The 14,630-nt window shown below is 38.9% G+C and overlaps 2 protein-coding genes across 4 annotated transcripts in view; one reads left to right on the top strand and one right to left on the bottom strand.

Annotated features, from left to right (window-relative positions):
- Nucleotides 1–2,137: 2,137 nt before the first annotated feature.
- On the bottom strand, nt 2,138–9,559 carry ecsit (ECSIT signaling integrator). Its single transcript, XM_042401483.1, has 8 exons — nt 9,467–9,559; nt 7,770–7,916; nt 6,779–7,184; nt 6,424–6,647; nt 5,148–5,205; nt 4,730–4,878; nt 4,002–4,107; nt 2,138–3,295 (listed from the first exon to the last, which is right to left on the bottom strand). The coding sequence occupies exons 2-8, from the start codon at nt 7,896–7,898 to the stop codon at nt 3,000–3,002; spliced, it is 1,368 nt and encodes a 455-aa protein (XP_042257417.1). The 5' UTR covers nt 7,899–7,916; nt 9,467–9,559; the 3' UTR covers nt 2,138–2,999.
- A 227-nt stretch (nt 9,560–9,786) lies between these two features.
- The window catches only part of eml3 (EMAP like 3), a 55,966-nt gene continuing 51,122 nt past the window's right edge, over nt 9,787–14,630 (top strand). Inside the window, exons 1-2 of one of the 3 annotated variants that reach the window (XM_042401477.1) lie at nt 9,787–10,159; nt 10,344–10,519. In XM_042401477.1, coding sequence (XP_042257411.1) covers nt 10,495–10,519 — 25 coding nt within the window. In that variant the 5' untranslated portion in view covers nt 9,787–10,159; nt 10,344–10,494. Of the gene's footprint in view, nt 10,160–10,332; nt 10,520–14,630 lie in introns of those variants that run through there. The other 2 variants (XM_042401479.1, XM_042401478.1) reach the window with 2 other exon arrangements.

Below are 14,630 nucleotides of genomic sequence, written 5' to 3'. Positions count from 1 at the left end.
ACTTTTGTTTGTTTGTTTTTTATTTGCAATTAGCAAAATCGATATTTGCAGCTTACCCTGCACTAGATTCATCAGAGTGGACATGAAATATATAGTTGTATATTATTGGTCGACAGGGTTTAACATAAAGCTTTGATTAGATTTAAAACATACTTAAAATTGAATATTTAAAAGCTTAAATTAAAGGTACAATCTTTATCTGTGACCCAAATGGAACTCAAAGTACAGCCCTGCCACAAGTCAAACTCACTGTATGTTATGTGTATAATATACCAGAGCTTTTCCTGGACTCTTTGGACAGGTTTATCAGTATTAAGGACATTTCCGTGACTGACTTTATTCTATTTATTTAATTTAAAACCTAGGATAAACAAACTAACCTCAGCCACTACTGTCCTAGATGGTTTGATTTTTTTTCTGCCAAAGCCTCTGTTCCAGGATCCAGGATGTTTGGTACACAGTAAGACAGTAATCTGTGTACACAGCCTGGCATTAAAGACTCCAGGAAAGTGAATAACAGGACCTGTTTTGTTTTTTGGTCAATTCTCAATGGCAGGAGATGAAGTTCTCTTTCATGTAGGAATGATAAGTAAACACTACAGGTTAATCTTACATATGAGGTGTAAGAAATGTTTAATTTATGCTTTTTTTTCTGTTGGACATTGAGTGATTTTCACAGATGATAGCTTATTGTATTTCTTTGTCGGTGCTATGATGTCTTCTGCTTTTTAACTCTGTACTTTTACAAGGACCGCAATGAAAATACATATCCACAATAAAAATAGTGGAATTAAAAAATTCAGGTTTTCCAGGATGTGTGGACATCTGTTTACTGACTGAGCAGTGATTCACCCTTTTTTTTTTTTTTTTTACCATTTATGAAATCCACTCTAACCTTTACAGATAGCAGTACTTTTTCATGTTTCCCTTTGTTCCTATGTATTGCAGTAGTTCTGCTCTGAATCTGAAGTGTTCAGTTTTTATTGAATTATATTTGTTTTTTGTATACTCTTCCATCTCACATTAAACAAATTAGCTAAATTCATAATTCTATGATCTATTTATTGATTCCATTGTATAGATTATGTTAATTGTGTCCTTCCATTTGCTTATTTGTGGTGCCATTGGGTTCACTCAATTTTTTGGTATGTGGTGTTCTACCAAGTAATAACTGCTCTGACTGAAACAAGTGTAGACTGAAACATGGTCCATATTGGCTGCTCTCTCCTCACATCTTTGCCAGCAACTTGATGTAGTCTCATCAGAATACTTTGCTTGAATAGTTGAATTTTCCAAGAGTAAAGAACTTGTTTTACATGTATTACCTCTTATATCCTTCCATACTTCTGCTGATATATCAGTTATCCAATTCAGCTCCTTCTCCCAACTGGTAAGTGTTTTGATTGTCTGACTTCTAGATTCCTCTTTCTCAATCTGACAAAATCTGACCTAGTATGCTTTTTATATTAACTCTAGATGTCCTTGTTATATTAGATATACTAATGGCTGAATCTCCTTTACTGTTTTGTCGTATTTCTTTTGCAAGGTGACTTCTCATTTCTAGGTATTATAAAAGTGAGTGATTTCGGAAGGTTATATATTTCTAACAAATTCTCCTTTCTCTGTAACCCTGCCTCTTGCTCAGTGTGACTTGGGATAGGCTGAGAGGGTATAGAGGTTATAGTCACCTTACCACCAGGGCTGGCCCTGACAACACTGGTACCCTACGTGAGATTTTACTTTGGAGACCCCAAAAAGTGCAACAATGGTACCTCCAGCCCAGACAAAGTCCTCCCAGTTCACTGGTAATACTTTTCACTATAACGTTAGTGGCTTGGCCAAAACAAATGCTTCAATATTATTAATGTAGTTTATCACTCTGATTGGTTCAAAGGGTGCAGCGTTTTATAATTGTTAAGCTATTATATATTATAAAGCTATTATGATTGTTATCACTGTGATTGCTTTAAACCCCCCCACCTCTGAAAGAAAATCATATTGTCAGACTGTAATATTGACAGGTATGGATTAAAAAAAAAAAAAAAAAAAATCCTTCTCATTTGGTGCCCTATGCCACAACTACAGTCATTTCAATGTTATAGCTGCTATTATGAACACAAAAGACAGTCAAAACAGATAGAGAGATTCTTTTTTATTTTTAATTGTAAGGGACCATGAAACAAACATGTTACCATCTGATGTACTAGAGTCATCTGTTGTCCCTTGGCAGGTCATTTGTCTATGATGGAGACACACAGTGCCTTTTCCTCATCTTTTCTCTAAAAGTTTTAGTGGAAGCTTTTATGAAGTTGACTTTAGAGCACTGTGTTACACATATTTATATATATATATATAATATTATACACACTATAGATCATTTTTGTACAGCTCTGAGCACTCTCTCTCTTCTGCTCACACTTAACCATAGCTGTGGACTATTACTATCAGGCTGGAATCTGCAGTATGACCTCATGGTTGAAGGAGACGTGCATGTTACATATCTACATGTAAATTATTATAACTGACTTCTGAAGATTACACAGAATTATGAGGTTCTATCTGCTTTCAGGAGAACATACAGAACATAAAGACACGTTAACAGGCCCTTTCAGAAAATGAGTTAAGCTACAAAGTCAGGTAGAACCTTGTATTTGTGATGTTACGGTGGTGCTACAGTGTCCATAATTCCTTTAAACCATGATGGAGGCTTATAACACAGTCTTAGTGGACAGATAAAGTTCTGATATTTTACTTTCACATTTAAGACATCCTAAACTACACGTGTGTTGTAATCCCTGACACTTGATTTTTGGGGCGGATACTCACATTCATTTCTGGGTGTTCATCCTTTGGTTCTGCTTTAGTTGATGTACCTGTATTGAAAATGAACCAGCAGCTCACTCAAGTTCAAACCCCGTCCAGCATGAACAAATACTACTCCATCATATACAGTATGTGTTGATTTTCTGAGAGTCTTAACCGCACAGCCTGACTGCTGTTCACTGCTTCATCCTCTGGCTTCTTATTGGCTCTTCCTCCACTAGAACTTCAGGCTCTTCTTCAGGGTGTGACTTCTCTCTCTGGGTCTCTGGGGGAGGGTGGTGGTGGTGGTGGTGGTGGTCTGACTCTGTGTTGGCCGGCGCCTGCAGTTCTCTGGGCCCGGCGTCCAGGCGGAACAGGGTGGGAACCTGACCAAGGATGGGGTTGGTCTGCTGGAGGCCAGAGATCCACTGGTTGAGGGTGGTCTGGTCTCCCTGGCTGGTCATACACATGGCAAAGACTGGACCCTCGTCCACTGGACACAGAGGAGACACACATTACACACTGAAGATGAATTTACTGTCAGACAAGAGGACTTTTACTGTCCTGAACACAAGTCTTTTAAGGCCAACACCAACACTTATATTTAAGGTTAGTAGTTCCATATCTTTAAACACAGCTGAATGTCTTTACTTTATGAAAGTTTGTTTTCTAACATATTGTCCATGTTAGAGACACATGAAACAGGAGACCTTTGTAAAAGGAATAAATCAACATTTTGGGAAGTATTCTCATTTGCTTTCTTGCTGAGCATGAGATGAGGAGATTGTGTCACTGGCTTCCTGTTTTGTTTGTCTCGTGCACGTGCACAAGGATGCGCATGCACGCCGGTAATGCTAATGGTAATGGTTTCAAGACTGTAAGCTAGTAAACATGGATGTAAACAATGCAGGATTTAAAATACTTTGCTTTGCAAGAGTTTTATGAGGAAAAAAATGCATCCAACACTTTTGTTAGAACTTAAGGATATACACAATACTGGGTGAAATGTTGACATAATAGGATCTGCTGTGCTGTAAAAAAAACAGGGAGTGTCCCTTTAAATGTGGTCACTTCGGATGCAAAGATGTATCAAATTTCCAACACAGACTCAAAAACAGACAAAGTCATCAATCACAGTGCATCATGTATGATAAAGGAACATTCTACAAAAAGTGACAGCTTCAGTGTGAATATCTTACAGTCTTCCACATCGAAGCTCTCGATGTCTCCGAGGTCTCGATCCAAATCCAGGTCTAGCTCCAGAGGATAGTCCAAACACCTCTCTGGATCATAGGGCTCCTCTACCTGTGGGCACACACACACAGAAACAGCTGTGTGAGCTTTAGAGTTAAGTTAAGCTAGCAGTTCCCCCCTGCTTCCTGTGTTTGTGCTAAGCTAGGCTAAAGACATCCTAGATAGAGGAGTTTGAGCGTGGAGGGTCATACTTGACCTTGGAAACATATCTGTGATAAAATATTCTAATCTCATGGTTTCACTTACTTGGTTTTTGCAGAGCTTTTGACCGTATCTCACAGCCCTCTTCAGCGAATAGGAGCACAGGGCTTTTGGTCATGTGATAAGACCATCGTAATCTTCCCTTCATAAACATCTCACTGTTATCACGTCAACGTTCCATACGTAGGTCGTGTGATAACAACTGAGCAAGTTCCAATTGCTGAAGAAGACCATGAGATATGGCCGAAAGCTCCAGATAAAACTAGTTGAGTTGTTTTTTGTTTCTTTTACTTTTAGCCATGCAAGCGTCATGGCACTAGGGAATGAAGACTGAAACATCTTGACAACTATTGGATGGATTGTCACAACATTTTGTACAGACATCAATGTTCCCCAGATGGTGAAGCCTACTGATTAAAGCCCATCCTTTGATCCATTGTTAATGATAGACAACAACTGAGGGGTTTCCCACCTGCTCTTCGGGTGGTGCGGGGTCAGCTCTGAGGATGTAGTAGTAGACACAAGTCTTCTTCAGCCACAGAGGGAAGGGTCCCTCTACAAACACCGGTCTGCTCGAGTTATGCTTGGCTAGCAACTCCATCTGGCTAGGGCTCTGGATACCTGGTGTCAACACAGGAAGGAAAGGAAACAAAGACAGTGAGCAAAAGTCTATGGATATGATCCCACCATTGTCCTTATTCATCACAAATATTGAGAGAACCCTGGTCTGTTATTGTTATGCCTTCTGTTGGTTTCTCTTCCAGTAAAATGACAGCAATATAAAGAATTTCCTGATAATCCCTGACTGCCCAAGAGATTGATCAAACTCACTCATATGACCAGTAAGAATCCTGTAAATGAAACACAGGACAAATAAACAGTGTCCATACCTACTATATGTGGAAGTGTTATCTCTTCTCCGCTCTCTGTAATGTCTGTGCAGGGCATCTGGTGAGAGAAGCAGATACACAGATATGTCAAAAGACAACCTGATGTCAAAGTAGAGAATTGGTCATATCCTCAAAAATTTTGCTCCTTGTTGTTTGTGTGAACTACAGAAAACTGAAGTGAAAGTGTTTCTGTTCCACTAGTAAGAAAACCCCATTTAAATTTAAACATTTGCCCTTTGACTAACTTGACTTATAATGCAAATTAGCTTTTTCTTTTGTCAAACAATGTAAGATTTCTTATTACAACTACTACTACTACAACTACTACTACTACTATTACTACTTATTAATACTCATTTATCAAACTATATGGATAATAAACCTTAAGAACATGTTTCACTTTTTCAATAATGGAAATGACAGAAAGCCTTAACGACAGATTGAAGTGAACTGATTGAACTCTCTGTTACTTCTGAACTGAAACTCAATCAAAATATCTTTCTGTGAGTGAGGTTAGAGGATAGATATCAATCGTGTCTGTGTCTTCAGTATAGATCTGGAGTCAGGATGTGGTTAACCTAGCTTAGCATAAAGACTGGAAGCAGTCTGGCTCTGTCTAAAGTTAAAAAATACGCCTACCAACATCCCTAAAGTTCACCAGTTAACATGTTGTATCTAATTTGTTTAATCCATACACAAATAGATCTGATATAACAACAATTTGGTTTTCTTGGCTGGCTGCAGTGACTTGTGTGCAGCTCCCTGAGGATGAATTGTCACCAAGGTTGTCAAGTTTGATGCCATCATGCCTGTACAGAAATTAAAACCAAAGCCTGTGCTATACTATAGCCTGTACACAGCTATAGTGTGCATTTGGCAACGCACACCATAGCCGGAGACACTGCATAGAAGTACCATGCAGACGGATACACTTTTATGTGCTGTTGTTCCAGCATGGAATTTCCTTTAAAATGACAAATGATTATTTCTCTTTATGTATAAATGTCCAGATATTATTGTGTACTAACTGGGCTTCAAAGGTGTTATAGGTGTATTTTTGAAGTTTGGACAGAGTCAGGCTAGCTGTTTCCCTCTGCTTCCAGTCTTTTTGCTAAGCTAAGCTAAACATGTCCTGACTCCAGCTCTATACTGAACACACAGACATAAGACTGATACATCCATCTGAACCCCTCAGTCTCTGCAAGAAAGCGAATAAGCCTATTTCCCCAAATGCTGAACTGTTCCTTTAAGTCTGATCCAAAGCCTGCAGGTGTACCTGGTAGACAGTGACGTTAGCATCCAGGTCGTTAGCGATGCGGCTCAGGCTGAGGCGAGCCAGGTCCACTGGGTCTTCAGGCAGCTCCTTGGGGATGGGGAATGGGTTTATATTCTTGAACTTTGGGAACCAGTACATGATGCGCTGGTACTTCCTCATTGGGTGACCCTTCTCTCCAAAAATCTGGACCAACAGGACCTTGGTCTCCATGTTGGGCATTATACCTGGAACACAAGCATTGAGAATAGACAGATCCAGCAACCTGTAAAATATATACTTATCTATGCTTAATCCAGTCTGGAATAACCACTCTAAATTCTCAGATTTTCCATTGAATTATGTAACAGACACCCACCATAGTTCTCCATCTGCTCCAGTAACTGTACTCCACACTCCTGCTGTCGGGGATAGTGGTTGAACATTCGCTGGATAAAGTTTCTGGGCACGAACACCTCTTTGGGGAAAACATCCAGCAGCTTGTTGTAGACGGCGAGGTCTCTCTCAACACCGAACTCTGGCATCTTCTTCAGAGCAGCGTAGATAAACTCTATGTGACCTCGCCGTCTGATGTCCCTCTTGATGAAGACATCCACCACCTTGTTAAACGTGGCCTTGGTTTTGACCTCTTTGGCCACCTGTTCAAACAGGTCGTCATGGGTGACCAGAGACTTGTTCTTTTTCTTGTCATCCTCGTTGATGAACTCTGCAGGCACGGGCCGACCTTTGGCACACACTGGACTGCCGTGGAAACGTCTCAACACCTATGATAACAGTTTGTTTTGTTATATGTGCAGTAGCTTTGCACTTTGGGAAAGTAAAATTTCCAATATGACATACAATCTGTCTGTCATTACACTGATTTTGTTATTGTTCTACAAGCATCAGCAGTGACCTGGGAGGACATCTGAGGGTAAAGGGTAAGATAACGGATGAGGCTGATGCTATTCTATATTTTTCTTATCGTCAACAAATCCCATGAAAAAACCAAAACCAACAACGTGTTAGTCAGTCTCTCAATACTTTCCCACTTCCCTACTCTACTAACCCACTGGTTTCTATTAAAGGCATACATTTTTAAAAGCAACTCACAAATATATTGTTTCATAAAAAAAGGCTCAGACATTTACAGCTGGACACTGTAGTTTTTAGAAAATGTTACTGAGGGAATAGTGCATTAGTTGTGTACTATTTTCAGCAGTGGATGAATCCATATTTGGTGCTCTGGTGAGTATTTCTGGCAGCAGAAAGAAAAGGTCTGAGTAATCCTTTGCTAATATTGCTACATTCATTAAATGACCAACATTTTGAGCAGAGTCTGGATGTTATGTGTGCAGACTAAAGTGTACCTGTTGCTGGGTGTTGTACAGCACACTGGGCTGATGGAGGTGGGAGGCTGGCTGGGCAGCAGCCCTGGCTGACTGGCCCAACAGCAGCCTGAGACCCTGCAGCTGGAGCAGGCAGCGGGTACACTTCATGCTGGAGCCATCGCTGACCTGCAGGGAACATGAACATGTCAGTATAATGGCAGCGATGTAACAACAAAGACAGTATTCAGAATGTCCATTCCAAACCCTGCCAATTATATGCAGCACTCAAGGCACTGTGTGTATGTTACTGATGTGTTTTGATGAAGAAGATGATTGTTTGTGTTTGGTAATCGTAAAATCAATTCTACTATTGAAATCACAATCAAATTTCATACTACAGAAGACAGCTATAAGAATTATACATCAAACAGATTACTATGAACCAACCAATGCACTATTTATAATTATTATTAATAACTTTATTTACATAGCACTTTTATTAACAGACTTACAAAGTACTTAACCGAGAGATGAAAAAGGGACTTAAAAACAGCAATTAAAACAAAAGAAATCCAAAAAGACAATAAAATGGGAATAAAATTAAGTTACACAAAAATATAAACTGTCAGAAGTGGGATACTAAACCATATGAGGGCTCTAACAGCAAAGGCCCGGTCACCTTTGGTCACTAGTCGAGACCTGAATAACCAGCAGAGCCCCATCCACCCATCTAATTGAAAGTCCAGGGACATAGGGGGTCAATAAGCCCTTGATGTAATTTGGAACAAGGCCATTTAATGCTTTGAAGGTGATAAGTAGAATTTTAAAATCAATGCAGAACGTAACAGGAAGCCAGTGTAAGGTGGCAAGTACCAGAGTAATATGTTTATATCCCTTAGTGCCAGTTAAAATCCAATAAATGCAGGAATGATCTGATTTTTGAGATGAAAAAAGCATGACTGAACATCATTTTTCACTTGAGCATCAAAACAGAGATTTTAACTCTCATGCTTTAAAATTCATGGATCTGGTTGACTTAAGAACTACACAAATAATGTACAAAGTAAAAAATAACTTGCTTCCTGACTGTCTGTCTGGGGTTGATTTGTGGAATAACTGACAGGGAATTAAAAATGTATAGTACACTTTGTGAATTTAAAAAATGTTCAAAAATAACATTGTAAACAAACATAAAACTGAGCTATGAACGTGATGGTGAATGAAATATTTGATTTTGTATTATATTTTGTTCTGTTTGTTTTTCGGATGAGGTAAAAGGGTAATACAGACATAAGCTAAAGCTTCAGCCGGCACATTGTCTGTCAATAAGGTTTCTTTGTTTGTTTGATATTATTTGTTATTGTCGATCTATGTGTAAGTGCATTATTTGTAACACTGTTAAAATAAGGAACAAATAAATTTAAAAATTACAATGAAGAGTTTAATTGTAACTGAAACACATTATATTTGTGTGTATTCATGTAAGCCGTAGTGAGTGTCACAGATCTTCTTTATGCGATATAAATGTTTTCCTCATTAATGTTGCAGAGTGGTAAGAAAACTTTAAACTGACACATTTTTGTATGAAGTTTGGCAGGTCGAGTGCCAAATAATGCAAAGTGTCAAGAAAACCATCATTAAGAACTGATATTCTGTAATACAGGACTGTATTCCTGTCATGCACATAGGAGACTAACTTGCTTAGCTAACCTGTATATTCATTACTCAGTACCCACCGTTTATGCTGAATAATGAAAGCAGAAATTAGTCTCCTTCAGAAAACACTCTCCACGGACACCTCCATGTTGAAAAGCCGGCAGAACTTCCTGGTTCCACACACACTCGCGCCCCCCAAACAACAGAAACATGAATGCAAAGAATCGTTCCGCTGTCATTGCCAGACCGCTGTTCTGTACAGTAGCCTACATTGTTGTGTGGGGTGCTTTGCAAATTCTTCTTGAGATTCACACAGTCGTAGTTATTGTTTCTATAGTAGTTATTGACTCCAAAGTGAAGTAAAATTATCACATTTTGTGGAAGCAAACTCGGGTATCATAAAAAATTCATAATTAGGTGATATTCAGTTGTGTTTGCTAATTTTGTGTCGTTCTTTGACATTGACTGTATATAAATATTGATATACAGTCAATGTTCTTTACTTGTAATTATCAAGAAACGCAGTTATACCACGTGCGCTATGAAACCCTGCCGCCTGGTGGCGACAAATGCAAACAAACACAACCTGAAAAAGCTGTGTTTAAGTTTCATACCGCATTCTCCAGCTTAACTACATTTAGATACAGGACCAGTGACTTAAGCAAATAGCTGTTGCTGAGTATTTTTTTTAGAGTTAGTTAATACACAGTTTGATGCAACTTCTAACATTCACATTTCAACTCTGTATGGTGCCTCCCACGAATAGCGTCAAGGTAACCAAAATGTACAAGACTTCCGGAGTACACTTTAAATCTTTCAGCTATTTTTATTATTGTATCTCACTTTATTCGTGTATTTATGATATTCTTTATACTATGGTGTTATTGTCATGTGATTAAGGGATTTGGTTTGTTATCTTTTGTCTTTTTTCATTAACAATAGCGCTTTTATTTTCAGGAAATTCGTCTATATTTCCGGTATTGTTGCTAAAGATGTAAACTCGACCCAAGTCCCTAGAGTGACTTCTGACGCTCCTCACAGCATGGAAAACACACCTCAGTCCACACGTTACTTCTAGACAAACTTCACACAACTTAAATTTCGGATTATGGATTCTTCTACAAACAGTTTAGGTGAGTAAAGCAACGAAAAACGTCTCCTTTGTTTATGTTTGGTGATTTTATTACTGACAACATTAGCATTATGGAAACTTGACTGTGTTCGGATGCTCACATCGTTATGGAGGGAACACTTTGACCAACTAAGTTACTTTTAAAAAATTGCATTAATAGTTTTGTGCTTGGTCAAATGTACACGAGTCTAACAACACGACTATACAAACTTAACAAAACTGGAAAATGTTCTGTTTTTTTTCGGGTGTAGCCTACGTCTTTCTCAAAACAGCTTTTAATTAAGGAAATAAAAGTTTTGCAGTTGTTTCGCAGTGCTTGCTATGTTTTGGTGGAAGAGGATGGTGCGAATACCAGGCGGGCTCCTACAAAATATTGACATTTTAAGACAGTTAAGTGGGAATATAGCGAATGAAAGAATGTCTCTTGAACATTTGGCACTGATTACTGTTGATTCAGCCATTTATTTCTCAATAATAAACCTCCCATATAAATGTCATTGTGATGACTTCATTATCTTTGCAAGCTGTGTTGCAATATACCAGCAGCAATTGTGTAACTGTGTAGGTGTGTTAAATCTGCCGCATATCCTGAAGTGTTGGTAAACAGTTGCTGGAGTTACATTTTCAGGTGCTCGCTATAGTTTCGCTTTGAGCGCGTGATAGTTTAACGTTGAATTTAAACAGCTGTCTTTTAGTTGGCGCGCGGGGGTCGAGTCAGATTTGAGGCGTGACTGTAACTTTCTGTGTGTTTTTCTTCATCTTTGCCGCCCCGATGGGACTGATGTGAGCTGGCAGCTTTGTTAAATTGAAAGTGTTCGAAGAAAAAGGTTTTTGCACTGCTGGTGGGCGTATGCTGCATGTCTTCAACAGCCACAGTGACAGACAGACCACCGGCAGAGCTGTCAGAAGATCAAACAGGACGCTGCTCTCTGCTTTAAAACACAGAAAAAACTACATGAAATCATATTTGTACATATTATGATCCTATGATCTTTATCTCTATGTCACAAACATGACTCCTATATTTACTTGAGGAATGAGTTTGCACATCTTGCTGTCCAAGTCAAGCTGACTTTTTGGCAAGTGTGGGTTTCAAAAGCTCCACCCGTTCTGCCTCCACAATGCTGGAACTAAAACACTGTTGCACAATGTTGCTTTTATTGCACATCTGCAGGCCCTGCTGTCCCACCTTATGTGCTGATGTTGTGTTTACTTGTCTTGTAAAATGGTGGGGTGGCAAGGCACAGGGGAACAGTAAATATCACATAGGGATGCTCGCCAGCATCTGTGGGCAAGGCTACTGTGGCTCAGTGCTTCACGTATCTGACTCAGTTGTGCTCAGTGTAAAATACAGCGTAGAGGTTGCTATTTTGTATTTAATGGTAATTATCTTGACTAATGTTTCCAAATGAAGGTGATTTAATGACTGTGTAGAGCTGTGGAAAGCTGTTGTACATCTGTTTCTGTCTGTGTCTGACTGTCAGCTGACTGGCTTGCGCCATATAACGGGTCAGATGATGTGAACAACTAACTGTTGTGGTGTGTGATGCACTGATATGGATTTTCAAGCAGATATCAATGTCCAAAAATGTTTCCTCTAGGTTGGCCAATATATGATATTATGCAGTTTTGTAGGAGTCTCTGTGCAGTTGGAGGAGCAAAAGGTCAGGCTTGTAAAATATGCCTGTTTTTAAAGAAATGAACAAAATCATTCAGGGTGTGTGATGCAGCCGATATCACTATAACAATAGTTTAAAAAAAATGTATGAATAATATCACAAATGTCTGCAAAATGACCAATTGATTTGGTATCATTGGGAGTTATTCATTTGGACGACAGAATGTAGCAAAACAATAACAAATAATCACATACCTTGACTGAAAGTTGATATATGATAACTTGAACAGTTGTATTAAGTGATATATTTGCACAAAATTCTAAAAAACATCAGCTAAATATCAGCTATTAAAATAGTTTTTGATGTATGTGTTGTAGATATACTGTATACTCATACAAACACTGCCCATATATAGTATATTTAAATGAATTTACAATGTAAATTTCATCAACCAGCTATGTGCGACGACAGCATCACGTCTGAGAAACAACAGGAACAGAAATAACAAGTGACGTGGAAGGAAAAGTTCATACAAACGAACCGTGAACTGGAACAGGTGGAAAATCACACGATGTCTGCCGTGCATTGAGCATTTCTGTTCTTTTAGTTAACTGCCTCGTCTGCTGTAATTATTACAAACAGGAAACTGTAGTGCATCACCTCCTGAGAGCCACACAGATCTTTCCCTGTACCAGACACTGTGGCTGTGTCCCAGTTGCATACTAACATTCATGCATACGCTGATTCTGTGTGTTGCGTTTACACTCCGATCAAAAGACAGACTAAAAGGCATGCGGACTAAAATGTCTTGGTTCATAAATGTGGTGATGGACACATGGATATGAAGTAGCTGCTTACAGCTGATTACAATTATAGACAGCGGTGGATGGATCCCGACAGAGCTTACAAAAGAAAAAAAAAAAGAACGGAATCTTTGCCAAACACTGTTTCACTCAACATCTGAAAATTTCAACATCAAAATACCAAAATATGTGTTGACTCACGGTTAATTAATTCCCTGTATACAAACTACCAAAATAGTGTGTTTGTTTATGGTTTATTTTTATGGCACGCTCTATATACTAACTGTCAAAGTAGTACAAAAGAAAGCAGTATACTTTATGGTTTTCTGCTAAAATGAAATGATGCAATACGTGTGCCAAACGTCAATCAAAACTGCAGCTTTGGGATGCCACTGCCAGTTTCACTTCAGTAAGAGAAACCAAAATGCTCTTCTAAAGATTTCAGACTTCTTTTCTGAAATGCTCTTGGAGTTGTTTCATCACCATCTGCAAATCATCAGAATTGTTTGCAGCTGTGAGTATTAGTTTCTCAATTTCCTTAGTGCATTACATTGTGGGACAATAGTGTCCTTCAGCAGCACACTCAAAAGTCAAGAGGATTTAGTACACATGCTGAGTTTTTTGTTCTACTTAAAAGGATAATTCCAGTGTATTACAACTGTCTGATCATCTGTGGCTGTGTCAGAGCTGGACGCTTCCCAAATCTCAGCTGTTAACCTGATGTTTACAGTTCTCATAACTGATAGAAATGATGGACAAAACTATGAAAATAAGATCCAAGCTGTAATCAACATTTTAAAGTTGTCTCTTTTCAGTGTAAAAAAAAAAAACCAACAAGTGTGCCATTTTGAATGAATATACAGTGTGGATTTGGGACGCAGTGCATGTTGTGCAGGAAGATCAGCAGGAAGTTGCATCAGCAGATGGCAGCGATTTCAGTGTTTTTTCCCAGAATGTTGTAAGACGGCTTCTTTTCAGAAGAGCGGGCCCTGTTGTTGAGCAGGAGTCTGGAGGTAGTGGTTACTTTCTTTCTGTTTCTCAGGGCTGGAACGGCAGCACTTTTGTGGTATACTGACCGAAATGTATCCGTGTCACCGGGTATCAAAACCATTTTAGTTGTGCAAAGCTTATATCTGAGAATTTAAGTTCATATTCCTCAAAGTAAGGTATCAACAAATGTGTTGTTGGCATCAGTAATGATACCAGTAAAGTTCCATTTGAACTTCTCAGCTGCCACCAGACGTATAAATCACAAGGAAGAAAAACAACTCATTGTGGACTCCAGCTTAGTTGCACAAGATGAATGCTCTCTGGCTGTTAAATCAGTAAGCGTAAACCTCATCGCTCCTCACATTCACTCAGCATGCTACAGATTTATGTTCCATCGGCAGTCAACACAGCAGCTCCCTGTTTTTCTTTTTTATCTCTACGCAGAGCAAGCATGATCTTGCATAACGTTTGTGTCTGCTTCAGCCAGATATGACAGTCAAATCTGCCACAGTGTTGACCTGCTGCCAACACTGAGCGCGCACATGTACCATCTCTGGCTTTTTGACAGTTATTTTTAGATGCTTTTATCCTCGAAGACAGTCATGCATTTAGCAAGCGTACCATATAGGCTGGCTTTGAATCGGTCTGCTGAAGAATCTAAATTAAGAAGCTGTCACTAACGAATATGTTTTAAGCATCT

Source organism: Thunnus maccoyii, chromosome 22 (genome assembly GCF_910596095.1).
Source record: "Thunnus maccoyii chromosome 22, fThuMac1.1, whole genome shotgun sequence".
NCBI lineage: Eukaryota > Metazoa > Chordata > Actinopteri > Scombriformes > Scombridae > Thunnus > Thunnus maccoyii.
This window is presented reverse-complemented; position numbering and strand designations above follow the sequence as displayed.